Source organism: Sabethes cyaneus, chromosome 2 (genome assembly GCF_943734655.1).
Source record: "Sabethes cyaneus chromosome 2, idSabCyanKW18_F2, whole genome shotgun sequence".
NCBI lineage: Eukaryota > Metazoa > Arthropoda > Insecta > Diptera > Culicidae > Sabethes > Sabethes cyaneus.
The window spans coordinates 189,247,004-189,274,385 of NC_071354.1; the positions used below are offsets into that span (position 1 = coordinate 189,247,004).

Here is a 27,382-nt window from a genome sequence, read left to right on the forward strand (position 1 = left end):
TATTTTCAAAAAAGTACAGCAAGCTGACAAATCGCCAACAATAAACAGTTCTCGTAATATCAACAAATTTGCCAGACTGTCTTCACTCCATTCAATATTTCAATCTATTTACGACCTGCTTCTGGGCAAAAATTCGGCTTTTTAATAAAGAGAAAAGCTGTGGCCCGGGTGAAGTTCCAGTTTTTTTTGTCAAGCTGCATCACAGTGTTTTCTCTGTTTTCTTGTGAGTTTTTAACTATTCAGCAGCAACGACTAACTTTCCAGATTTTCTTAAAATTGCATAAATTACTCCCTTGTACAGGTGATGCAACGCAACTTAGCAATTGTTGTTTATTGTTTATTGTACATTAGTTCATCTGACCTTTTTGGGTCTCAATGAAATTTAGGAGTGGGGAAAAGCCCACTTGAGGTCAACCCTCAAATGCGCGTAAAAACCCCACTATCTTTTAATACTTTGACCAATTAATTATGGACCAATATCCATTTTATTAGTGCTAAGCAAAGTACTCGAGAAACTTTTGATGAGCAGAATGACCGAGTTTATCAAAAGTCTTGGTTTTTTTATAGTCACCTATATAGCTTCCACACCGGATCTGGCACCATAACTATGGCTAGTGAAATAGCTGAAGATATTTACAGTGCGTTGGATCCACAATAATGGCGTACTTTTCTTGGATTTGAAAAAGGCGTTCGACACGATTGACCATTGATGAAAGTTTTGGTCCAGTAAACGATTTGATAAGAAATTATCTCTCATCAAGAACACAATTCGTAGTCGTAAATGATTCATGGTTAGTTTAGTAATCGCCTAGATACCACCGTTTGAGTGTCCCAGGTCAGTAACTTGGGGCCCTCCTCTTCTTGGTCTATATCAATGACCTTCCTAGAATGGCTGCTACATGGATGTGGAGCATGGCTACATGAAATTCTATAGTTTTACTCCTGGTAGTATACATCTACTGTTTTACTCCTGGTAGTATTAATCTACCTGCCAGTCCATGGACATGACTACTGAACTGCTAACAGTGTTTCTCTTTCTCAGATTTCTACCCTTCAAAACAATTCATTCGTGAACTGCAGTGCTGAATGATTGATCGTCTTGCTCTTGACTGATATTGTAGACCTCATATTGCACCAATCTGATATTCCTCAGGACAACCCCAGTAGCATCATTTGTTGCATGAAGGGTTACGTAACTATAGTTGAAACATTCAAATATGGTGGAAATTCGCATCCGTTACCTTTATTGAACTATTATGTGACTGAAAAAGCGCAAGAGGTGGAGCCTATGTGTAATCAATTGTTACACAGTACCGTCTCAGGCGATTGTACCGTCTCAGGCGAGCTAAATTTGACAAAGTTGAATATGACACATTTGTAGAACTAGTTATTATCTACAATTTTGCTGAACAAAGTTTTGCTGTATCTTTTATATTTACGGTGGTACAATGCTAGTACCTCATTAGTGACTAAATGAACGTTCATTTAGTCACTAATGAGATACTAGCATTGTACCACCATAAGCACATTAGATTCAGCAAAACTTCATTCAGCAAAATTGTAGATAATAACTAATGCTACAAATGTGCCATATGCAACTTTGCCAAATTTTGCTCGACTGAGTCGGTAGGATCAAATGAATCAAAATTGAGTTAAAGTGATCGAACCATCCCTGATCAAAAGTGCAGTTCTTATTTTTCAACCATTTTCAAGCAATTAAGCACAAGTTTCAATATTTGAAGACCTCGTGTCAGTAGTGACCCCGTATCAGCGAGAATTACTCATATATTGTTTTTATTTGGTTACATTTAATTTAAAAATATGCCTGAATCAACATAATGCAACATCATGAGACATTATTGTTTACCAATGACATTATAATAACATGATGTTGCGATGAAGGTTATACATTAATATATTTGCGACAGCCAGTATAAGTATTGGATAACCTGAATACGACGTATTAATAACATAAAGTTGCTTATTTGTTATGTATTTCAATACTGTGACCGGCAAAGTACTTTGCAATTTAAATAAGATTTAATAGCAACATGGAAGATGTTGCAAGTGCTGCTTGGAAAACTGACTCGAAGGTTCCTGAATGTTTCCAGGGTGATGGTATGCGGATATTTTCCCAAAAATTTGAAGGTTCCATTTCTGTTCATTGAACATGGTGTTAAAATTAACACTAAATGTAACATCGATAGTGTTTCAAAGAATCATTTGCTTCCCACCGTCGAAAAATAGTTCAAGAATGCCTTACTGCTACCAGCATAATTCTGCACCGTCTCACCAGGCGAAAGCTACACAGACTTGGTGTGAGGACAATTTTACGAATTTTATTTCTTTGAAAGAGTGGCCTGTCTCTTCGACTGATTTGAATCCTATTGACTTCTATGCATGGGGTTACATGCTAGGCAAACTAGGGAGCATTGAAGAATTGATACTTTCAAACAACGTTTGGAGAAGATTTGGGATGAAATGCCTCAGCATATCGTGCATGCCAGTTTTAACGCTTTTCGACAACGATTGCGACTTTAGAGTAATTAACACAAAGAGAGGAAGATTTGATTTGACTAATTTAAGACAAATGTTATGGATATACTTTACACGAAGTACGCACAAAACTATAATTTACGCAAGCGTTTTATTTTTGTGACCATTTACTATACTGACAGTCATTACTACTCATTCTGTAGAGCCCAGCACATTTAATATATTTTTACTATGTATCTTGATAATCGCATTTCCATTTCTTGAAGAAAGTTCACTGCCTAAAAACTTTATTTTGTTAGGTTTAGTCACTGAATTCTGTACGCGAGTTTTAAATACACGATTGAAACTCACAATATTGTAAAAAGTAAGCTGTCATAGTAAGTAGTCTTACAATTCTTGTACAGGACATAGATAGCACGAGTTACTAAAACTTGGAAATCGTGATGGACCGACCATAACAGTTGCCCGACGCTCAGGACATTACCCTGATATTATTTCTGATTTCGAGAAAAACGCGTTCAAAGTTTGTTGCTCTGTATGGTTTATAGCTATCAATCGTTCGACATCATCTCATAACTCCTGCTGTTTGCAAATTTATGTAGTCTGATTAGAGTAAAATGTAGCTTAGAAAATTCTTGATCGTCATTAACTCAATTTTTTTAATTTTGTGACTTGGTTCGGTCTGATTTAACACCAACTATTTGATACCTTAATAAGACTGAAACATGTTATTCAATACTCTGCATACAGTCGTGTTAAAAGAGTAAAATTTTGTTATTTATTTTTGTTATTTTAACAACCATGTCAGCCAAAGTAAGATCAAATTTTTGTTCGTAATTATTTTGTCTTTCGGTGCTGCTCTGGTATCGAATTGTGTCCGTATGCTGCGTAAGCGAATAAAAGCAGCGCGCCAAAGTGCAGGGTTAGCCAGTTTATGTTTCGTGAAATAAACATCCGTCGCGATGGGCGACAATCGATAAGCCTAGTTGTATTTCAATATATTTTATGGGTGTCCTCTTTCCTTCGCAAGGAGTGATGTAAGGATGTAGACACTCGCTATAATTTTGAAATTTAAAACGTTACTACCCCTGAATTATATATCTGAAATTTTCCGTGGTCAACCTTTAATTATTCCTAATTTTTAATTATCTTATCCAATCAACATTCTTTTTAAGGTTCTTACACATTTCAACATTTCAGACAAACAATGGGTGAAAAACTGTCAGCATCGAGCACGGTCACGGCCCGGAAGCCATCACCCGGCAAGCAAAACGGTAAACAGCTTCCAGAAAAGACTCCACCGAAGCGCAAAAGCCGAGAGGAAAAACTGAATCAACTGTTCGGATCACCGCCACCGGATTTCGCCGTAAGCGAACGACCGCAGCAAAAATCCGTATTCGTAGCGTACGTTCTGTGGCTTTTCGGCGGTTTCTTCGGGGTGCATCATCTGTACCTGCACCAGGATCGACGGGCGTTCGTGTGGTGGTGTACGCTGGGTGGCTATTTCGGGGTAGGATGGCTTTCGGAGATCTACCAAATACCGGCTATGGTGCGGGATTGCAACGAAGATCCCCGGTTCGTGGAAGAGTTTCGCGAGAAGATTCGAACCCACAAGAAGCCGCCGTTCAACACGCCCCGCTTCGTGATGGCCATTATGGTTGGGTTTTTGTTCGGGCAGATGATTATGATTTCGATTCCGCAGGAAGTGTTTGCCGGCGTTGATTGGAGCTTTTTGCATTGGTTGATTCCGTTGGGTGTAGCAATTGGTAAGTGGGATTTTTATTTTTTGCTATCGAAGCTTATTTTTTGATGGTTTTGTTTGAATTGTTTGAAGGTGTTTGGACGGTGGGTAATACTGGCCGAGAAAAAGGAGTCTTCTGGCATAGCTTGGTGGGTGCTTACATATCGTATCCACTGCGATACTTTGTGCTAGACGAAGCCTATTGGTTTACCCTGATGGCATTTGCTTCGGCGTTCGCATTTGACAATTTCTCGAAAGAATGGAATTTGGAGGTTCCAAAGCGTGAAAAACTTGTGAAGTACGTATTATTTTCTTCTGATTCGCAGAAAACAATTGTAATATTTAATCTTTTGCAGGCGAGCAGCAATAATCGTTCCTTGTGTTATACTGTATTTATCCTTATGGGGATGTTTCTTCTACTTCAATGGTACTATAACTGATTCGGAAGGCGACGAAGTTCCGGTGCATGAAGCGATACACAACTTTATCAAATCTCCTTGGTGGACGGATTTGAAGCAAACCATTTCTGATACAATTCAATTTGCAAAACATAACGGATGGGCAGAGGTTTGGAAACAGATTATAGACTCGATGGACGCCGATGGAGAGCAAAACGCCTACAAGGTGCTGGGAGTAAGCCCTACGGCTTCTCAAACCGAAATTACATCGATTTGGAGGAAGCTATCGCGGGAGAACCATCCGGATAAGGTGAAAGACGAAGCCCAACGTCGGGCGGCGCAGGAGAAATTTATGGAAATACAGCAAGCCTATGAGGTGTTGAGTAAGATTAAATCAAAAAGACGGCAGCGAAATAAGAAATCGAACGAAGATCTCTAGTTGAGGTTCTCGTGGCGTTTCGATTATTTTTTAAAATTAGTATGTAAATATTATATTTATACTTCTATGAAAGTTAATAAACTAAAGACCTTAATTTTCTGTGAAAAGAAGTTTTGCTATGGACCTATGGTTTTACGTTGTAAATTGAAAATACTCATATCAACGGGCACGTTGTGTCAACGATTATTAGTACGCTATGTAGAAGTGGTTGAATATCAACCAGTTTAACAAAACTTCCTTTATCCTGCTGCTCTTTTGAAGAGTATAATCTGTAATATAGAATCTATTAGATATTATAGTATAGAGAATACGACAAAATATTTATAGTACGCAAGAATATCGATGGGATCTAATACGGTTTCGTATTTATAAACAGAACTCAAAAAATTGGTGAAAGCAGTCGTGCTGTTGCCAATTGATAAATTATCAGAAATCTAGAAAAAAAAAGAATTATTTACTGCGACGGTTATATTTAAATTTATAATTGCTTTTTTACCCTGCTGCTTGATGCTTCAGTCGCTGATGTATTCACATCTGCTTCCGGAATTCCCAATCTGGTTCCCCAAAATACAACACAGTTGTCATCAGTTGTTGCTACAGCATAAGTTGAGTAACATTTTACTGTCTGTGGAATCGAAAAAATATGTTTAATCCGAATTATTTTTCGAGAATGATCGACGCTTACTGTAATAAATCTATTCGTCAAACTTTTTAGCAATGAAGACGGCACATGTTGACTGTTATGACCCAATCCGCGCTGACCATTTGAGTTATCGCCACAAGTCACTACATAGCCCCCTTCAATTACGAATGCTCCCCAGCTTTGTGCAACGCTTATTCCAACTATTCTTTGAGCGATAAACGAAACCTTCTGAAGTCCTATTAAATGGGTTACTTTCAATCCAAATCCAAGCTTATTTTGACTATTGCTGCCACAACAATAACACGAGCCACACTCGGTCAACACAATCGTACAGTCTGGTCCGCAGCAAATATTCGTAATATCGTGTATCAGTTGGGAGACAATCAACCTTCGTGGTTCTGTACTGCTTGTTAATTGTTTTCCAAGACCCAAAGCTCCCTCTGAACTGGTACCCCACGTAAAAAGGTTTCCTTCGACAGAACGAGCCACAACGTGGCTTGTGCCGCATGCAATCTGCACGATCTTTATATTATTTAACTTCTGGATAATTTTTGGGACTAGCAAGGAGGTTCGATTACCATGTCCTAGGCATCCGTCACTGTTATCACCACAGCTGAGGACAATCCCCAGGTCTGTCCAGAACAGAGTGAAACCATTACCGGTAGCTGATCTGAAATGGCGGTTAATGACAATATTTTCATCATTTAAAATTGGTAACAAACCCGACGACGTTATATTTTCTACTAGCTTCAATCCGGGACGGATAATGACGCCATGTTTCGAGTGAATTGTGACCAAGTTGACCTTTGTTTCCTTCACCCCATGAATAAACCGATCCATCTGCGAAAAAATTTCAATTTTGTGATTGCGGCAATTGATAAATTTTAAATACTTTCATACCGTACATAACGACAACGAAATGAGCCCCGCTTGTTGCGAGTTGTCTTATCTTGGCCGTCGGTGGTAATTGTAATGGATTCAAGCTGACCGTAGAACCAAATGACTTAAGCTGATATAGGACGGATCGTTCTACAAGCGGTAGATTGTTCATCGTTGCTGTCGATGCTTCCATGTAATTACGGGTTGACGTTCCCATCACCAGGGTGGCAGATTCTGATTGGTCAGCATCCATGAATTCTTCATTCAGATCATTTGAAACATATTTAAATCTAAAACACAGCCACAGTTTTTGGTTTTAAAATTTTCAAAATAAATAATACTCTTGTACTAACCCATTGTTTTTACCCAAACTCCTGTAAACCAGCGGAATCCAATGTTGAAGCACTTCTGAAGCAGAAGGCCTATTGTGCGGATCTATCTGCAGCATTAGATTCAGCACGTGCTTCAGGGCATCCGAATAACCAACCGGCAATGGTGCATACCTAGCGGTCATAATCTTCGATACGAGCTCCGACAGATTCGAAGCCGAGAATGTCTTCTTGAAGCAGCACATTTCTCCGAGAATACATCCCAAAGCCCAAATATCACTTTTTTCATCGTATTGTTTACCTTCGCACTAAAAAAAATCAAATTGACGTTTATATTTAGAAGAATCAAATTTTCATAAATTTTCCTACCATTTCTGGACTGAAGTAGTACGGAGTCCCTAAAACCGTTTGAGCGTGCAGCTTTGTGTTCATAATCTTAGATATTCCGAAATCCCCAATTTTAACAATTCCCCTCTTGTTAAGAAACACATTGGCTGTCTTCAAATCGCGGTGCAAAATATTCTGCGAGTGCATGTAATTAATCGCGCTGGTTATTTGCTCCAAAATGTTCAGAATAAATCGTTCTGGCAGCCGCTCTCCATGGCTTTTTTCGATCAGTACCTGCGACAGAGTTCCGCCATCAGCAAACTCCATTTCAATAAACAAATAATCACCCCGTATGAAACTTCCCAAATAGGCAATAATGTTCGGATGGTGCAGCTTGGAGAAAACTTCCACCTCGTTCATGGCAAGATCTCGCTCCGATTTCGTTAAATCCGAAAGATTTATTTGCTTCATCACCACGGCCTGACCGTCCAGCAGCCGTTCGTACAGGACAGCGATACCGAAGGAACCCTGCCCGACCGTACGCATCCGACGGTAACCGGTAAGTTCGATTTCATTCTCACTTTCATTGCCACTATCCTTCGGATTGTCACAGTGTTGCTGTACGGAACGTTCGTTTGGGGGTTTAATTTCAGTTAGCGATAAAACTTTGATACGGGACAACGTGGACAGATCAATGGACGGCGAGCGAGCTCGGCAGGATTTGCTGGTTACCACATTTGACGATTTCATGCCAAATGGATAGTGATTCAACTTTAGAATTGTGATATTTTTTACTATTGGCAAGCTAAGTAAGTACCAACTGTGGTAATGTTTTGATGTAAAAGTCTCCATAGATATGAACAAATGAATGTGCGCATGTGTGAAATAATGGCGGGACATTTGAAATATAAGGATTTAAATTTTGTACATTGGCTTTGCTTCCCGAGCACATCCAAATAAGAATTCTAAAGCCGCTTGATTTTATTTGTGCTTCATAAAAGTTTTATTACGGTATTAATCGTGGATACGAGTCAAAAACTACTTATAGCAACTATAAAACAACAATAAAACTGTTAATAAAACTATTGTGGTTGTTTATATTACAACGACAAAACTAGTTGGCTGGAGCTATCTCTTATAAACTTGCTATAAGTAGGGCGTAGCAATACAATATGGCGTACCAATCAAAACTGGTCTTATTGCAGTTGCTTGTTAAAGTTTTCTATTATGTACTGTTACATTTTCGTTTCCCAGCGCGTTGTCTGATTCTTTGCTGTCATCTGCATTGGAGTTGCTTTTGAAACTCATCAGGAAGCAACAGGTCCGTGGCCGCCTCTGAGGAAGAAGCGAACGCAGTCCATTGCTACCGCGGATGCAACAACAACCCGGCTTCTTGAAAGCAATTAGTTTTCGATCATCCCAGAGGACACTGATAGTTGCGATACCATCGCCACTTTTTACCCCATCAAGGTCATCGTCGAGCTTTAGGCCGAGCTGACTCCAGCAAACACCGCGTTTCTAGCTGTACAGCGTAAGCATAAAAATTATATGTTCTAGTCTTCAGCCTCCAGAAATTTCTGGCTTCCAAGCACTGCACTTCACGCACGACAACCCACCGGTGAAACCAACCCCAAAAGGAGGGTTCCATGGTTATGCCAATCGAGATGAAGAGCCGAACTGGAGACGTTTGGCTAAAACCGCAGGCCATCCATCAGATGAATTGTCGGGCTGAAGCCAAGGGAAGTTTTCGGGATCGGTTGCTACTGGTCCACTTCGTCAAGGGCACCACCACCATCGGTAACCTCCGGGATCTGTTCCGAATAATCGTGAGGTAGCAGTCTTACCGCCCGTTACATCAACCGTGGCTGCTCCAAGCGATCTAATATCAAATAGACCCGACACGGGTACATTGATCGCCAAGCTCCTACTTTCACGGTACCGAATATTATAATCTTCAGCTTGGTCGACAGGTCTCAAACTTATCTTCATCTACTATCTCATCAATGAACCCACCAAAGGGCCTCCAACTCTCGTTTAGCTCCAGCATCGTCTCGCCACTGTAGGTGCCCTTTAATATCTAGGCTCTAATCCTGCGCTCAGACTTTCGTATGCCGGTGTCGCCTCCGGAGCGCCCGCCTGCGGTTATCTAACGACGGGAGAACTTGTCCAACTCATCCTGGAGGTATGGGCATAAAGCGTTCCTGGAAGATCTCAGCTGAACAACTCCAAGCTGTAATCTCCATCATTAGCAAGTATAGACCGTCAAGTAATTGGAACGCTTGCTCTCTGAGGAGCAAACACATCGAGCTGCTCGACTTTCGCAACGGGAAGCAGATCAACAGAAGGTTTGTGCATACATTTTCGACCTGAGGTGCCAGGCAACAGGTCTCACAGTCAATGTAGTTAAGACGAAGTCTCACGGATCAGACAAGCTCGGGGGCCTTTGCAGGTCGAAAACATTAGGCGTTCAAACGAAACGAAACATTTGGCGTTCAAACCAGTTCACTCTACATCCCAAAACTTGAATTTTCTACTCAAACTTCATTGTCGATGTCATCAATGGCCGATATCAACAGAAGTCAATCGGAGGAGCGAACGAGACCTGCAGAGCAGCACTTTGTCTGGAATCCACAAGGACAGCGTAGAAAAAGCAGATCCAGAGGATCATGGCGATGCAACATAGCCAACGACATCCATGGTGTTGACGAAAACCTGTCCTGGTGGGTAACCGTCGGCAGTGGGGATCTCTGATTTCATCCCTTTGATCTGCTCTAATTTTCTCACACACGCGTACTCATTCTTACGAACACGCCGGAATAAGCGTCACTTTCTGACCCTCGCTAATATTTATTCATGCATTGTGACGAGTTTTTGCGAGTGTGTGTTTAGCTAACAGCTACGTTCGTCGCTCTTGTTTTTTGTTGCACCCCGAGCTGTTGAAACTAATTATTTGCGAAGGTTTGCCCTCCCGCCCGTGAGTAGAATCGAAGGCAAGAATGAAAAAGAAAAGAAAAAGTAATGCGAACCCTGTAGCCCAGTGCGCTCCTATGCCTCGCGGGCAGCTGATTGCTCAGGAGTTATTTGACTCGTGAATAAGCTATGTAGAAACACGATATGAGGATGTGCGTGCACGAGTGTGCAGGTAGCAGAATGTCTATACACAGCAACGGTGGCTGTTTGTTTTACGCTTGCGTGTGCGGTGTAAGCGTTGTAAGCTATGCTTTTCATACTCACTCGCGTGAAAGTAGACAACTTTGGCTTCTCGCTCGATTCGCAACATTGCCGATAGGTCCGTGCCGTACCAGCTGAGTCGAGTTTTGGTGTATCGTCAACGACAGTATCGATCCCGAACAGCCTCTAGATACCGGATACCGGAGCAGATCAAACAGGTGCTGGTATCCCTCTAGCGAGCAATTCCTGTCGCCCAATACAACCTCTCTTCCAATGGACTCTACCACCAAATATCTTACGCGATTGCGCGATACATATCGGCCCCAATACCAGCAAACTATTGACCGACAGAAAAAGCATATGATTAACAGCCTCTAGGGTTATCCAGCAGCAGATTCAAGAACTAAGAAATAAGTAACTCCAACAAAAGCTTGGTCAAAATCCACCTCTTTGAAACCCGTTCTGGTTATGACCAAGATCTTCAAGAAGGGGCGGCGCGCTGGGGCAGCAGTTTGGATTGTTTCATAATCTGGGGCAGAATATTGTCAGCACACACGAGTATTCTGTCGCTGAGGGAGTCGCTGAGGTTAGCCGATCAGACAGTTTGTTTCCATAGGAAGAAAAAACACAGCGAACGATCTGATGTGCTATGCCAAAGGATCTAAACACACGAAGGTCCCCGGTTCCGATGGCACATTCAATATCGAGTTTAAGCACTTGAGCCGCTGTTCATTTGCTTTTGTAGCAAATTTGTTCAAAAAAGCAAAGCAAAGCCATGGGTACAAACGTTCTTCTGAACTTGACCCTTTTTTATGGACAGACTTCGCAGCCGGTTATTAGAGTACAGGAAAATGACCGGGCAATTGCAATGATCCTATTAGCTCTGTAGCGGCACCGCCCAGTCTAGCATCGAACATACAACGACTGGCTTGTTAGGCCAGCATCGTACCCCGAAGTTATCAGGTATCAGCATCTTTGGCTCGAGCAGCACGTTCCTCGTTCCACCCCGAAGTTAACTGGGCGGGCACAGATTCACAGATGCTAGAGGATTTTCACATTGAAGGGAAGTAGCTAAGTTCCCACGCTTCCTCCCTTCAATATGGTAGTAGGCTTAAGTCATCCCAGTGCTGCAATCGGGGAAGAATGATTCTGTTTCAAGAAATATCGACCCATCAGATCGCTTTCTGCCCTTAACAAGCTGTTTGAAAAGTCAATTCAAAGCCGAATATTTCCTTCCGCTGATAAGAATGGTGTCTTCTTGAAGGAACAGTTTAAGTTCTGCAAGGGAATGTCTACCATCCATTCTCCATCTCCATCTCCATTCTCCAACTCCATCGAGTTACCAGCATAATCCATGGCCATAATCCAATAATCTCCGTCCACTTCTTTTGAGACATCACAAAAAGCTGAGACTTTTGTCTACAATCGTGCGTCGAGCAAGACAAGGCGAACCGGACTGTCAACTTATAAGAATGTAGTGATTCCAACTAGCGACGATACACAAAACAAGACGACCAAAGCACGATTCTGGAAGCTGTACCTACACGACGATATGCGAACGAAGTTCGATTGATGTGATGATGATGGACGAGGAAATGTCAAGCCAGACTTTAAAGTGCTACTACGGCCGGAGTTTTGTGTGGCAATCGGAAGGAGAGAGGTGGTAGATGTTTTCAACCATATGAAACTGACGAGCATCGCTAAGAAATACTTATCTGGTTTGGCATGCTAAGCGTACCTGTGCTGTGGGTTGAAAGTAATCCTTTACTTTGCAACCGGGCTGCCAAGCAGGAAAGTTTCGTGAACGAATGTCTAGTAAAAAGTTTGCTTCTCTGAAACAATGCTATTGTTCCGTGCTAAACAAGCAAAACAAAGTCATGGGTATAAACGTCCCTGAGAACGTGACCTTTCTCTATCGACAGACATCGCAGTCGGTTATTAGAGTACAGGACAATTAAGGGGCTAGTGCAACGATCTTACTGAAAATATAAGTTCCGTGCTGTTTTGGCCAAATTAATGGACGCGATGATTCAGCTACAAGAACCTGGATATGTTCGTTGTTCTCACCGGTTGTTCTCACCGGAATTCCATTTGCCCTGGCGTACCTTCTCTGATTTGCGCTTTATAAAAAATTGTTAAAAATTCGTAAATCGCCTTTGCATCAGCCTGCAAATATTGAGCCTAACATTGAACTATACCGTGAATTCGGGTGAAATTGATCACTTTTTCGAGTATTTTTTAAATATCTTTGAATAGAAACATATTTAGGAAGATGATTCAATTTTAAAATAAGTACTGTAGTGCTGGCTACACGACAGTATCATTTATATCTTATATAAATAGTTTTATTTTAGATAAAACTTAATGTAATCGTGAAATTGAAAATTTACAAATAACGGGTGAAATTGATCACGTAGAAATCAAGACGATATTGCTATTAAACCATACGCTCTGACAGCAATAACCTAACGTGCAGTATAAAATCTGGCGTAATCGAGATATTGCCTATATGTAGGCAACAATGTCGCGTACAGCAACTAGCACAAAAATCAAACAGTCAGCTCTACATTAGCATGGTTGAAGCATCTGCTAAATAAATATGAACGATAGAAGAGATATTAAGCCAATTTTAGCATCGTAATCGTTTGTTTTTGTTTAAACATTGCTGTATATATGTGTAAATGTACGATTTTCGTATACAATCTTCACCAATCTAGTGAAACAAATAATTTAATTCTCCTCATATACGGGAGCTTGACTGTCTCTTTGAATGTGTAGTTGCATTTCGCTATGTAAGCACAAACCGATCTCTTGCACTCTCATGCAACTGCCATATGGAGCGTTTGTAAAATTTGTGCAAAGTATTGTCTGTCTTTTGCACCCTTTTATAAATCTCCATTCTGCTTTACAGAAAGAATAAACTTTCGCAGGTGGCAGCTCCATTTCGCACCCATAGCGATCTAGAAATCTATGTTGCCTCAGTTCATGATGTTATCAATCGTTTTATTTCGTAAAAGGTCAAATCAAACAATTTCTGTCGCATAATTTTATTCATGGAAATTATCAAAGCACAGCCAGATAATTAGAGAATCGAATTAGTTCTATCAAAATTTCCTTCTGCAACGAAATTTGTGTTAACAGCAAGGAGTTTTATCGGGCATGTTGAAAATTGCGATTCGATCAAAATAGTAAATTTTAAAAAATCAAGCCATTTACAAGATCAATCTTGCTGAAAGCCAAGTGACTTTGACCTGTAACTCAATCTTTATATGGATGGGTGCATATTCAGCTTTATGAATCAGTATAAACGAAGAATAAAGAGTTTTTTACTCGTTAGTCCAAGCTGATCAATTTCACCCGACTGATCAATTTCGCCCGAATCGACGGTACACATGTAAACGACTTTATAAACGGACTTTATGAACAACCGCCTTTAATAGGTTTTGAAGATAATGAATACATACACATGACTGTGAGCCACATAATTGAACAATATTTTCTGACTGAATTCATTGTTTCCTGAAGGTTTATCATTATTTGGTTTGAAATTCGAAAATCTAATCTTATTTCGTATAAGCGGTTTAGCCACCAGTGGACCAAAGTAACTGAGTGATTGTATGAAAATGCATTCCACTGATATCAGCGGGATTTGATAAATGCAATTTTTATACAATTGATTTCGAACAATGACTTTAATTATCAAATAAAGCAGGCAGATTATGATTTCATTCAACAGTTTGATCGCAACGCAAAAAATAAATTTTAGAAGGAAACCAAATAAATGTGTGAAATTAGGAATACTCTGTAATTTTACTATACAGCTTTCGTTATATAAAAGTGTTAAATTAAAATGGATTTACGGATTATAGGGTAACTAAGGAACTTGGAATAGTGTATTATTGTGATTTTTTTAGACACACAAGATATTATTAAATATGCAATGTGCATCAGATATCTGTAAATATGTATGAGTAATTCTCTGTCCAAAACAGATTCCCCTATTTGTTTTAATAGCGATTCCGATAATTCGTATGCAAGTAGTAAGGTATGCTGTATGTACTCACAACATCCACCAACAATCGGATTTTGTTTTTCATACATGACGATATCTGTCCGAATCTGCAGACAAGTATAGGCAATCAATATGTTTGTTATCAACTACCTCCAAGAGTGTAAAATACAATGAGATTGGCAGGGTAATCGAATCGAAAATAGGTAGAGTAGAAAAATCCTCAGTTTTATATTAAAGAACATGTAGGATTTTTCATGTTTTGGGATCGTAAAAAAAAGTTTACATGTCAAAATATTTGATATGTTATATAAAAAATGTCTGAGCATCTTTGGAACGTGCTGCTCGAGCCAAAGATGCTGAGACATTTTTATATAACATATCAAATATTTTGAGATGTAAACCTTTTTGTTTTTGAGATATAATTTTTGGTGTTATGTTTTTAGCAGCAAGGAAATGGATATTTCTGGCAAGGAAATGAAGTTTTTTTTCACATTATTTGTTAGAAAATTGATTATAAATAATTACTGAACCGAATGTGTCAACAATAAAATAATTACAAAAACCATAGTCTACCTTACAAACAAACAACAGTACATAACCAACCAAGGAAGGATAAGAAAGTATATTTCGCATTCGATTGTTGCTCGTAGAATGGATGTATATTATCATCAATTCAGTAATCTTTGGGCTGCATTCGGAGGTGGTCGGTCCGCACATTTTAGCAGCCCGTGGCGATTTCAGAGCTTATGTTAAAGAAAAAAGAAAATATGTTTTATCAACTATTAATATGCATAGTGACGTTTGCTCTAGTCGGCATAGCTCATGGTCAGGAGTATAAACTATCCATAATCCACGTCAATGATTTCCATGCACGTTTCGAAGAAGTGAACAATGCCAGTGTAACCTGTGATCCGTCTAGTGATGAGATATGCTTAGGGGGATATGCTCGGATGGTGACAGTAGTAAAAGATCTGCTCGCCAAACGAACGAACCCGCTGTACCTGAACGCCGGAGATAATTTTCAAGGCACTTTGTGGTACAACTTGTACGGATGGAATGTCACCGTTGAATTTCTAAACATGCTTCCAGCCGATGCTATGACTCTTGGAAATCACGAGTTCGATCATAAACTTGAGGGTGTCTTACCATTCATGGATAAAATTTTGTCCCCGCTGTTATTGGTTAATGTGGATAACAGCGAAGAACCTAGTTTCAGTAAATACGAAAAATCCATGATTATCGAGAGAAACGGCAGAAAAATAGGTATTATTGGTGTTATTCTCCGTAATATGGAAGAATATACCGCAGCTGGTAGTACCGGCAACCTGGTTTTCGAAGACGAGGTGGAAACGGTCCGATTGGAAGCGGAAAATCTGACCAATCAGGGAGTCAATATTATTATAGTTCTTTCGCATTGTGGCATCGAAACAGATATTGAGATCGCAGCACATGGAGGTCCAAACATCGACATTATTGTTGGTGGTCATTCGCATACGTTTTTATATACCGGAGAGCATCCACACATTCCGGGCACATCGAGAGGAACATACCCAGTAGTTGTAGATCAACCGGGCGGGAATCATAAAGTTTTGATTGTGCAAGCAGCTGCGTACACCAAGCTTGTTGGAGATATTGTTCTTTCGTTTGATGAACGTGGCATTATCCAAAGTTGGGAGGGAAATCCTGTGTATCTAAGTACAGATGTTGTACCAGGTGAGATAACAGCTTTGTAGTTGCTCATTTACACAAAGAGTGTTAACAATGACATACTTGCAGATCCTGAGATTCTTGAGGCCCTCATTCCTTGGAAAGAGGCCATCGATGTTGTTGGTGGACAACGCGTCGGTTTCAGCTCCGTTGATTTACTTAAGTCATCTTGCGGATACGGGGAGTGCAATCTGGGCAGTTTGATAGCTGATTCGATGGTGGAAGCTTTTATGCCACTTGCAGAACCAGGGCACTGGACCTATGCGTCCATTGCTGTCATTGCCATCGGTGGAATTCGCGTTAGCATGCTTAAAGGAGGTTAGTTATAACAGATATGAATATGTTCAGTATTCTACAAGAGATTCTTTCACACAGTACTAAATTTTGGAATGCTGATTGAGGTGATCCCATTTGAAAATTTACTAACCGTAGTTGAGCTACGCGGCGATCGTCTATTAGGTGTACTGGAATATGCCGTAGAGAAATCTCAGGACGACGATTGGCTCAGCTTTTCCAATATGGTTCAGATTTCCGGTCTGCATGTGGAGTATAATGTTACCAATCCTATCGGTCAACAGGTTCTCTCCGTTGAGGTTCTTTGTTCGGAATGTATGGTTCCCAAATATGAACCTTTGAAAGCGTTGAAATACTACCGGGTGGTAACTAACTCATTTGTTGCTGGTGGAGGTGATGGATTCACCATTTTTTCGGAGTTCGGTGTAAACAAAAGGAATGGACCAATTGATATTGAAGCGTTTGAGAAGTATGTAACAGAACGGTCGCCTATTATGCAGGGGGTTGATGGTAGAATTAAGGTATATACGTAATGTGTGATAATCGTAATTGTTTTAGTGACAGGAACAAATACAGGTAGCTACTAGCTAGGCAATTTGAATGATAAGACCATGCTCTCATGATTGGAATAAATGAATGACATTTTTTAATGACAGTGATTTATTGCTTTGAAACCGTTGTTGACGTGAGTATGTATTTATATGGTTTAGCCGTTCGATTGCCTGAAAAAAATAGCATCAATTGATATTTCTCACTAACTTTTTTTATACAAAGTCGTGTTTATTAAAATTTCTATTTACAATTATAGTTCTACAGTGGTTTTCTGCGAATTTTTTTTTAATTTATTTATTTATTATTATCTTTTTTTTTCTGTGGAGCAGGGAAAAGCCCTTTGGAGTAAACCTCTTTCAGGTTTCTTCTCCAACAGGCACAAAACCTCGTCGTCTTTACAATATTTTATCTATTATTTTGTTGATTGATTGATTGATGTATTGATGTCTATTGCTTTACTACAATTAACTATATACCCGATGTAACTTATTACTAAACATAATATTTTGGTTTTGTTTGTTCTGGAAACTCGGTTAAGCACTGGTTGTTTATAGTCTTCGTAGTTCAAAATCTGTTAACTGCACTCATACAATAATCGTGACCATTCTTTTTGTTGCCAAAAAGTTTTGAATACATTGTGAACTGTTTCTAGATTGATTTGCGAAAAAGCAAAGCCTTGGGTTTAAACGTTTTTCTAAGACTTGACCTTTCTTTATAGACAGACTTCACAGCCGGCTATTAGAGTACAGAACAGTTACGGGGCTAGTGCAACAATCCTACTGACTATCTAATCTAGCAGCAGACTGGTTTGCAGAAGAATCTTCAAACGTTTATTATACTCAACAGGGTAATTTTCCAATTATTACACATCACCCGATTATCGCACACTCCGTAGAGTTTGCACCTTTTCACGACGGTTTATTGTGATAAATGTAATTTGACAACAACATCGGCTAGATAATTTCATTATCCATCAGAATGTTACTGTTTTCTCAGTAAATCAACGTGCTTTTTAAGCGTAATAATAAATTTTCTTACATGTGTCACAATTTCGCTCTCATCAAACGATTTTCTTGTCAAAATTATTAAGAAAGTTGATTTATAAAATAAGCTTTCAGCGAACGTTGGGTGCAAATAAACATGCTTCGCGGCATTGATAGAAACTGACTATACTCAATTAATGAATAAAATTGAGTCTTTCTAACACAAATTACCGATAAATTCGTAAGTTCAATAATTGGAGCAACTAACGAAGTTCCTTCCAATTTTATTGCACACCTGTTTTGCTTGTCCTAACCCCTGTTTGTCTGCAACCAGCATTTGACAGTTCACTTCTTTGCGGTATTGCTTTTTGTCAACGCAAACGGTGGCACCCGTAGTTTTCCGTATCGCGATTTTTCCTGTTTTCGCTGTTTATTACGAGAATTCCAGGTTTTAATGGATGCTTAGGTAATCCTGAAGTATGTATATGTAAGTGGCTATCCACAAATAATACAACTTGACAATAAACCCAATGTAATAATGAGAAAAAATCAAAATAAAAGGTGCAATAATAAAATTTGAAGGTTATTTTGGTGAGCAATAATTGGGTACCTATGTAAAAAACGCATTTTACACGATCTTTGTAAGGAATTTCACACAGACTGCTATGGAAACCTATTTTATATTAGTTTATTGGCATAGTAAGTGGTTTTGCCAAATAAAACTTGCTTTCATGTGTTCTAAATCATCAAATTGCTGTAGACGAGTGCTTAGCTGTGCAACAATTGGCAATTTACCCTATTTAGCCCAACCAAGGTTTCAATGTTCACGATCAAAAATACTCGGAAATAACGCTTATAAAAAATGTCCCATGTAAACCAACCCAAAAATACCGCATCAACTTGCTATTTTGAAGGTTTATAAGGTAAATATTTTTAATGTATTGACAGTTTAGCCTCCCAGTTGGCCTCGAGTAGAGTGACTATATACAGAGTGGCGACAAGTCATCCCAAATGTATGCAATGCAGGTTTTCCAAGGTTTTTTTCTCTTTCCTGCATACGCTTAGGATAGGTCGTCTGCTCGATTGGAATGACACTGACAGATAATTATCATTCCAATTTTGACATTGTCGCCACTCTGTATATAGTCACTCTAGCCTCGAGGTATGATGCTGGTCTAATAAGCCAGTATGTTCGAATCTCGGCTGGGAGAGGCTGTTGGAATCAATAGGATCGTAGCAACTGGCCCTGCAATTGTCCTGTATTCTAAAAGCTGACTGCGAAGTCTATCGCATAAAAAACAGAAGTTCAAGTTTCGATAACGGAATGTAGCACCTAGGCTTCGCTTTGTATTGAAAGATTATTATGCTTTTGAATACGAAAATAATATTTTTCCAAACTTTATACTTTCAAGCTTCACGGGGATGAGCAACAGCATCGTGAAAAAGCAAAGCCACATGGGTAAAACGTCCTGTTAAAAACTTGACCCTTCTTTATCGACAGACTTCGCAGCCGGCTATTAGAGTACAGGACAGTTACGGGGCTAGTGCAACCGCCTAGCCGAGGTTCGAACATACGGCGACTGGCTTGATACACCAGTATCGTACCTCGAAACCAACTAAGCGGCAACAGCATCGTAGGTCTGCTAAAAGAATTTAAACTAAAATTTGCTTTTCTCTGGAAATTTCAGATCGTTTGAATAAACACTGTAATATAATATATTTTTTTGAAACGGTGGTGCTACAATTGATGAAGGGACGGTAGGGGAAAGAAATGAAATTTTTTTTTTGGTGAAGGAAGGGAAAGAGCGGAAAGGTGAGGAGGGGGGAGGCATTGGTAGTTACGCTTAACAAGTAGTCGTTTTGACTACTACCTTTTGTCCAATGCTGGAAGGTGCATGGGTCGACGGCTCGCTGGTACTTGTATCTTTGAACCATAGAGGCGCTGCACTGTAATACAAGACAAATATGTTATAATACTGTGTATAAGCTGACGGTTTTAACGTGGGATGGGGGGGGGTCACTTGTCCTGCGACCAAGGGATCTCGAACGACGTATCAAATAGATAAGGCCCCTTAGGATATTATACGTCCTCACTTCATTTTCCCTTGTTAACCTTCCTAATGCGTTAGAAAAAAGTTACATATTATGCATTAAGGGTCGAAAACGACCCAAGTTTTGAAATTGCTCTCATTCATCCATTTTCAATCCGAATTTCGTTTTCTTTACCTCGTTTGAAAGCTATGGCCAAAAACTAGCACCCAAGGTATGTTGGGGAATATTTGTTGACTGATGGCCACTTCTGCGTCAGTTCCGGAACACCCACTACCAGGTCCCGGGGAACATTTTTATATTTTGAGATAATTCATTTTGCGGCACATCAAATCACATTGGCTTGATAAAATAAGATTAATGGAAGTACAATGGGAACATTTTGGACCCAAGCGGCCATTTCCTCATTGGTTCTGGAACATCCGGTACCCGGTTTTTGAGGACAATTTTAAATTTTAGGATGATTTATCTTGCGACACGTCAAATTACATCAGCTTGATAACGTAAGACTATTGAAAGTATAATAAAGACATTTTGAAGGCAAATGGCTACATCAGCATTGGTCCCGGAACATCCGGTACCCGGGTTTTGGGGCCATTTTTGTATTTTAGGATAACCCATCTTGCGACACATCAAATCACATCGGCTTGATTAAATAAGACTGATGAAAATAAAATAAGGTCATTTAGAAGCCAAATGGTCATTTTACCATCGGTTCCGCAACATCCGGTACCTGGTTCCGCGGGATATTTTTGGGTTATGAAATAATTCATCTTGCGGCACATCAAATCACAACGCCTTGATCAAATAAAACAGTTACAAGAGCTATGGGGACCATTTGAAGACAAATGGCCATTTCATCATCGGTTCCGGAACCTCAGGTGCACGGTTTATGAGAACATTTTTGGATAGGATAATTCATCATGCGCCACTTCAAATCACATTGGCTTGATGAAATAACACTAATGGAAGTACAATGGAAAAGTTTTGGATCCAAAATTACCATTTCACCATCGGTTCCGGACTATCCGGTATCCGGGTTTTGGGGATATTTTTGGATTACAGGGTAATTCATCTGCCCCGAGTTACCCCGTTTTACGGTTCATTATAAATACCGGGTACCGGATTATATGCGACTGACGCCCCATTATACTTCCATTGTTGTTATTTTATCAACGCGATGTGATTTGAGGTGCCGCATGGTGAATTATCTCAAAAGCCAAAAATGTCCCCCGAAACTGGTACCGGATGACCCAGTACCGATGGTAAAGTGGCCATTTGGCTTCTAAATGACATTGTTTGACTTCCATCAGTCTTATTTTATCAAGCCAATGTGATTTGATATGTCGCATTATGAGTTATCCTAAAATACAAAATGTCCCCAAAAACCGGGTACCGGATGTTCCAGGACCGATGCTGATGTGGCCATTTGCCTTCAACATGTGTTTATTATAATTTCAATAGTCTTATGTTATCAATGAGATGAAATTTGACGTGCCGCAATAGAAATCATCCTAAAATTCAAAAATGGCCTCAAAAACCAGGTACCGGATGTTCCGTAACCGATGTGGAAGTGGCCATTCGGGTCCAAAATGTCCCCATTGTACTTCTACTAGTCTTATTTTATCAAGCCAATGTGATTTGATGTGCCGCAAAATGAATTATCTCAAAATATAAAAATGTTCCCCGGGACCTGGTAGTGGGTGTTCCGGAACCGACGCAGAAGTGGCCATCAGTCAACAAATATTCCCCAACATACCTTGGGTGCTAGTTTTTGGCCATATCTTTCAAACGAGGTAAAGAAAACGAAATTCGGATTGAAAATGGATGAATGAGAGTAATTTCAAAATTTGGGTCGTTTTCGACCCTTAATGCATAATATGTAACTTTTTTTGCTGTGGCTCTTCTAGATGTCGCTGAAAGCTGAAACTCCCCCACAATGCTAATTTTCCAAAGTTAGGAAAAGTCAGAAAATTTCAAGTCTCTAGCTCGTACCGTTACTGAGTATCAAGCTTTGTAAGTATGCCGATGGGTCGAAAACGACCCCAATGCACTAGGAAGGTTAACCTTGTTAACGCAATTGGTTATATAGAGGTTGTCCATAGACTACGAACTTATTTTTAGTTATTTTAAACCTCCCCGGATTATTTTCGCTCATACATTTTGTATGAGACGTTATTTTTGGCCAACCCTCTCCCTTTAACAGTCCACTTGGTTCATGGACGGCCCTATACGAACTACTTAATACTGATATTTATGTGTATTGTTTATAAACATGCTAATGTTCACTGTTTAGGCATTTTATGTTTTTGGGTTAATGTCACCCGCTAAAAGGAGTGTGAATGTGCCAAAGTTTTCATGACCAATTCCATAAAACCGCTAATAAAACTATGAGTTCCACCAGAACTTTCTGATGACCGCTATAAAACTGCTTTCCGCCTAAGTGGCCGACTCTTCAGAAGGTTTTCATAACCCCTATTAAACCAGGTCATAAGTTGAAGTAGTCTTATCACGCTCTGCTGAAAGCAGCAGTAAAACCGATTGTATTTTTCGCTACTTGACAGCTGCCGCCATAATTGAATGAAGCTTTTCGCTACAAAGCTATAAAGCATACAGCTTGCTCTTGTGAAAAGCTAAATCTGTCCGCCTACTTTGTTAACTTGAAAATATATTCGTGAGTAACAGTCAAAATTTTACTGTCAGATCTTCCTGATCGATTTGGTTTGCAGCGACCATAATAAAATATCACATGGAATATTTAAATTTTAGCAGTTTATACTGGTTCGCAGCACGTGCGACGTGTGCATTAATATTTATCGTGCATATTGATAAGATAGGTGGATAAAATCAATGCGCCATCGAAATTATTCAAATTTTCGAAAACTGCTCGTTTTAACAAAATATTTATTAAGTTAGTCAATCTCAATTTCCAGTAAAATCTATTTAGTTGCTTCCTGTAACAGGAAAACCGATTGATAATAATTTTCTTTTTGCAAAACATTTTTCTTTGATAAATTTTTCTTTGCGAGCTAAATTAGAATACTAGAATATGGCAATATGGCCTCGTATAAAAATGATTTCGGTGTTGAACTTTAATATTCTTAATAAAACTGATTGGTCATGGTGTTACCGTTTTAATAGCTCTATATAACTAACAGATTTATTGCTGTTTGACAAGCAACCGCAATAAGATCAATTTCGATTGGTGCGCCGTATTGTGTTGGCTACGCCACACGTATGATAAGTTTATAAGAGACGTGGTGCAGCCAATTAGTTTTATCGTGGTAATATAAGCAACCACACTAAATGGGCTGGTACCGAATGGCCGAAACACAAATGGCCGAATCACGAATGGCCGAAATCCAAATGGCCGAATTCCAACAACAGTCACAGAAGGCCGAATCACGAAAGGTCGAATCTTCCCGAAATGCCCAAATCTACAATATTTTTATTGCTAATGTTGTAAGACCTTACCATTTTGAATAAATTTTTTCATCTATTTCTCCCCCTGAACATCCCACTGAAAAACCTTTAAAATTTTCCCCTCTATTGCCTTTTGTTCCACTCGCAACTCTGTGATGATCCGCGTCATTGATAGGTGAAGGAGAAAAGCTTTTCGTATATAATTCTGTACCATAGTTTCAGAAAAACATGTCATACTCTGCGTCTGTGGTTTCACAGGCAAGATGCGGGTAAGTTTAATATTTATCCAAAATGCAGAAATTTAAGGTTATGGTAAGTGGCATTTTATCTATCTGATTTGCAGCCCATGCATTGTGGTGGAATTACGGTCGGTGAGTGATATACCAGACCACAATTGTCCACGTTGAAGTCGATTACAAGTGGTTATCAAAATACGCTTATCTGTAAAGATCGTAATACTTGTTGTAGTAAAATTAAAAACAACATTCTTCTTAGTTCCTCGTTGAATGCACATAGGTAACATACTAGAAAATTAAGCGATAACAACAAACTCACACTGCTTTCAATGGAAAAGTGTTACTGTTTTTGTAATCAGCATTTTTACGTAAATTTTGTTGTACAACGACTATGAAACAAGAAATATCTTTTCGTTTTAGCATGGGTATAATTGTATTCCAATGAAATGTCAAATGGCTATTGTATACAGGCACTGTTCGCATCACATGTTTCATGCCCTTGAGTGGGAAAAATGCTTAAACCATTTTTTACAAATCAATTCACAAATCAAATAGCCCGTAATGTGTGCAAACTTGTTGATAACAAAAAGTGCGGTGCTGATTATTATACCAGAGCAGTTTACAATTTTGATCACTTAGAAATATCACTTGATAAGCTACTTTTCATGCCAGATAACTAAACGGTTAAACCATGTGAATTTATACTCACGCCAATAACGACTTCAAATCAATAAATCATTGTCATGTTAAAAAAATGTCATTCATTTATTCCAATCATGAGAAGACGGCCTTATCATTCAAATTGCCTAACTACCAGTATTTGTTTCTGTCACTAAAAAAATTACGATTATCACACGTTACGTATGTACTATGATTCTGCCGTCAACTCCCTGCATCACAGGGGACCGTTCTTTGACGTATTTCTCCAATGCTTCAACGTCAATCGGTCCGTTCAGTTTGTTTCGACCAAACTCCGGAAAAATGCTGAATCCATCACCTCCACCGGCAATAAACGAGTTAGTCACAACGCGGTAGTATTTCAGTGCTTCCAAAGGTTCATATTTGGGAACCGCACATGCCGAGCAGAGAACCTCAACGGAAAGAACCCGGTGACCGATCGGATTGGTAACATTGAACTCGACCTGCAGACCGGAAATCTGAAGCATATTGGCTCCGCTGAATCGATCCTCGTCCCAGGACTTCTCTACAGCATATTCCAGTACACCTAACAAGCGATCTCCACGTAACTCAACTACGGTTAGCAGATTCTCGAATGGAAGCACCTCAATTAGTGTTTTATAACTTAGTTCTGTGGAGAAAAATCTTCATTAGTAAATAACGAACTTTTTAATCACAATCATAACTAACCTCCTTTAAACATATCAACCCGAATTCCTCCAACGGAAAGAACAGCAATGGACGCATACGCCCAACTTCCGGGCTCCGCACGTGGGATAAAGGCTGCCACCATCGAATCAGCTATAAAACTGCCCAGATTGCATTCTCCGTATCCACAAGATGACTTAAGTAAATTAACTGAACTGAAGCCAACGCGACGACCACCGATTTCATCAATGGCTTGTTTCCAAGGAATGAGGGCCTCAACAACAGCGGGATCTGTAAGTTAATCAATCGAAATACAATTATTAGATATAGTACAATATAGCAACTAACAAAAAACTGTCTCACCTGGTACAATTTCCGAACTTAGATACACTGGATTTCCCTCCCAGCTTTGAATAATTCCATGCTCATCGAACGAAAGCACAATGTCTCCAACAAGCTTGGTGTACGCAGCAGCTTGCACAATCAAAACTCGATGATTGCTGTCCGGTTGTTCAACAACTTCCGGATATGCTCCTCTCGATGTGCCCGGAATGTGCGGATGCTCTCCGGTGTACAGAAACGTGTGCGAATGACCACCGACAATGATGTCGATGTTTGGACCTCCATGTTTTGCGATTTCCATATCTGTTTCGATACCACAGTGCGAAAGAACAACAATAATATCGACTCCCTGATTGGTCAGATTTTCCGCTTCCAACCGGACCGTTTCCACTTCGTCTTCGAAAATCAGATTTCCGGTACTGCCAACTTCGGTGATTTCTTCCATACCACGAAGGGTGACACCAATAATACCTATTTTCCTACCGTTTTTATCGATAATCATGGATTTTTCGTAATTATTAAAGCTAGGTTCTTCGCTATTATCTACGTTAACCATCAATAGCGGAGATCGGATGTTTTCCATGAATGGTATGACACCATCAAGTCCATGATCGAACTCGTGATTCCCAAGAGTCATCGCATCGGCCGGGAGCATGTTGAGAAATTCAACGGTGACATTCCATCGGTACAGATTATACCACAAGGTGCCTTGAAAACTATCGCCAGCGTTTAGGTACAGCGGGTTCGTTCGTTTGGCGAGCAGATCTTTCACTGCCGTTACCATCCGAGCATACCCTCCTACGCAAACTTCATCACTGGACGGATCACATGTTACACTAGCCGTATTGACTTCTTCGAAACGTGCATGGAAATCATTGACGTGGATTAGTGATAACTTATACAAATCGTCCTGACCGTGAATTGTGCCGAATAGAGCTAGCAAAACTATGCACAATAAACGTCGATTTAACATGTTGTTTTTTTTCTTAAAATGTCGGCACTGAAAAGCTCACGGCTTACTGAAGTTGCAGACCGACACACCACCGAACGTAGCGCGCAGATAACTGAATGGATGATGATAAACACTCTTGCTACGAGTTTACAGCAATAATAATGATCGACTGCGAGATATACTTTCTCACCCTTCTTGGTCAAATGCTGCTATAATACTCTGTACTCATTAGTGTATGGCTTTTATTCATTCTTGACACGTTCGGTTCGGCAAACAACAACACGTATCATCATCTGCCTAAAACGTCTTCTACTGTACCTACTTTAGGATCAACTACCCTGCCAATCTTACTCAGCCGCCGTCTTGGAGGTAGTTGATAACGAACAAATTGATTACCTGTAGTTGTCTGCAGATTCGGACAGATACTGGCAGGTACGAAAAGCAAGGTTCGATGTATGATTTAATCTCACCTGGAAGCTTTGAATACATACTTGATTAGTTACTTGTGAACCAGTGGAATTATTGCCTTACTATACCTATATCTAATGCGTTGTATCAATTTGGGATTTACATTGATCAAATGATGAAAACCGTATAGTAAACATTTTGTTGTGCAATCATCGAAATCTTTTCTGTTATACACGCTTGAAGGAGAATTTTTGTAAAATTTTCTTAAATCAACGATAAATGTTTATGTGTTTTATTCTTTTGTACATCATTACCAAGGAATTAAACTGCATTTTGTGATTTTTTTGTTCAAAAATATCACCATATACGCTGGTTGCTGACGGAGCATTGTTGATGGTGCTTTCCAAAAGATTATATGCGGCAAACCTTAAATACAACTCAAGAGCGGAACATCATTACAACCATTAGTGGACGTAAAACGAGACTTAAGTGTACATCAGTCAGAAGAATAATTTTGCCAGGTCTCTACATTTTTCATTGTGTGAGAGCAATTGAAAAAAGAACGTAGTTGCATCTAGCGTTAGAGGTACATGTAGTGTTTTGGTCATACATTCCGGATATCTCCGTAATAGTGGATCTAGATCATCACATCAAAAAAGTGTTTTTTCGCAGATT

General features: G+C 39.6%; 4 protein-coding genes across 4 annotated transcripts; 2 read left to right on the forward strand and 2 right to left on the reverse strand.

The window, feature by feature from the left end:
• Positions 1-3,802: 3,802 nt before the first annotated feature.
• LOC128736460 (dnaJ homolog subfamily C member 22) lies at positions 3,803-5,074 on the forward strand (the record flags this gene model as incomplete). Its single annotated transcript, XM_053830943.1, has 3 exons — positions 3,803-4,262; positions 4,331-4,535; positions 4,594-5,074. Coding segments are annotated over 3 exons (1,146 nt in total), but the record flags the coding sequence as incomplete, so codon positions are not given.
• A 154-nt stretch (positions 5,075-5,228) lies between these two features.
• On the reverse strand, positions 5,229-8,002 carry LOC128736461 (serine/threonine-protein kinase Nek8). The gene is made up of 8 exons (XM_053830944.1): positions 7,295-8,002; positions 6,950-7,233; positions 6,618-6,886; positions 6,440-6,557; positions 5,760-6,387; positions 5,571-5,699; positions 5,405-5,508; positions 5,229-5,343 (listed from the first exon to the last, which is right to left on the reverse strand). Exons 1-8 carry the CDS (start codon positions 8,000-8,002, stop codon positions 5,229-5,231), a joined length of 2,355 nt encoding a protein of 784 aa, XP_053686919.1.
• Positions 8,003-8,916: 914 nt separating this feature from the next.
• LOC128736462 (apyrase-like) lies at positions 8,917-16,969 on the forward strand. Its single transcript, XM_053830945.1, has 4 exons — positions 8,917-9,049; positions 15,231-16,148; positions 16,212-16,460; positions 16,518-16,969. The coding sequence occupies exons 1-4, from the start codon at positions 8,917-8,919 to the stop codon at positions 16,967-16,969; spliced, it is 1,752 nt and encodes a 583-aa protein (XP_053686920.1).
• A 7,504-nt stretch (positions 16,970-24,473) lies between these two features.
• LOC128736947 (apyrase-like) lies at positions 24,474-26,379 on the reverse strand. Its single transcript, XM_053831462.1, has 3 exons — positions 25,369-26,379; positions 25,048-25,296; positions 24,474-24,988 (listed from the first exon to the last, which is right to left on the reverse strand). The coding sequence occupies exons 1-3, from the start codon at positions 26,318-26,320 to the stop codon at positions 24,537-24,539; spliced, it is 1,653 nt and encodes a 550-aa protein (XP_053687437.1). The 5' UTR covers positions 26,321-26,379; the 3' UTR covers positions 24,474-24,536.
• Positions 26,380-27,382: the final 1,003 nt, after the last annotated feature.

What these genes read in the sequence shown, in the direction of transcription:
- LOC128736947 (XM_053831462.1), bottom strand. Translation starts at nt 26,320, where the DNA reads ATGTTAAATCGACGTTTATTGTGCATAGTTTTGCTAGCTCTATTCGGC. An exon ending in AAGTTCGGAAATTGTACCAG is followed by an intron (nt 25,297 to 25,368) that starts GTGAGACAGTTT and finishes ATTAACTTACAG; the next exon opens with ATCCCGCTGTTGTTGAGGCC. An exon ending in GGTTGATATGTTTAAAGGAG is followed by an intron (nt 24,989 to 25,047) that starts GTTAGTTATGAT and finishes TTTTCTCCACAG; the next exon opens with AACTAAGTTATAAAACACTA.
- LOC128736462 (XM_053830945.1), top strand. Translation starts at nt 8,917, where the DNA reads ATGAAGAGCCGAACTGGAGACGTTTGGCTAAAACCGCAGGCCATCCAT. An exon ending in CAAGGGCACCACCACCATCG is followed by an intron (nt 9,050 to 15,230) that starts GTAACCTCCGGG and finishes TAATATGCATAG; the next exon opens with TGACGTTTGCTCTAGTCGGC. An exon ending in AAGTACAGATGTTGTACCAG is followed by an intron (nt 16,149 to 16,211) that starts GTGAGATAACAG and finishes ACATACTTGCAG; the next exon opens with ATCCTGAGATTCTTGAGGCC.
- LOC128736461 (XM_053830944.1), bottom strand. Translation starts at nt 8,002, where the DNA reads ATGAAATCGTCAAATGTGGTAACCAGCAAATCCTGCCGAGCTCGCTCG. An exon ending in AGTTTGGGTAAAAACAATGG is followed by an intron (nt 6,887 to 6,949) that starts GTTAGTACAAGA and finishes GCTGTGTTTTAG; the next exon opens with ATTTAAATATGTTTCAAATG. An exon ending in TGACGAATAGATTTATTACA is followed by an intron (nt 5,700 to 5,759) that starts GTAAGCGTCGAT and finishes TCGATTCCACAG; the next exon opens with ACAGTAAAATGTTACTCAAC.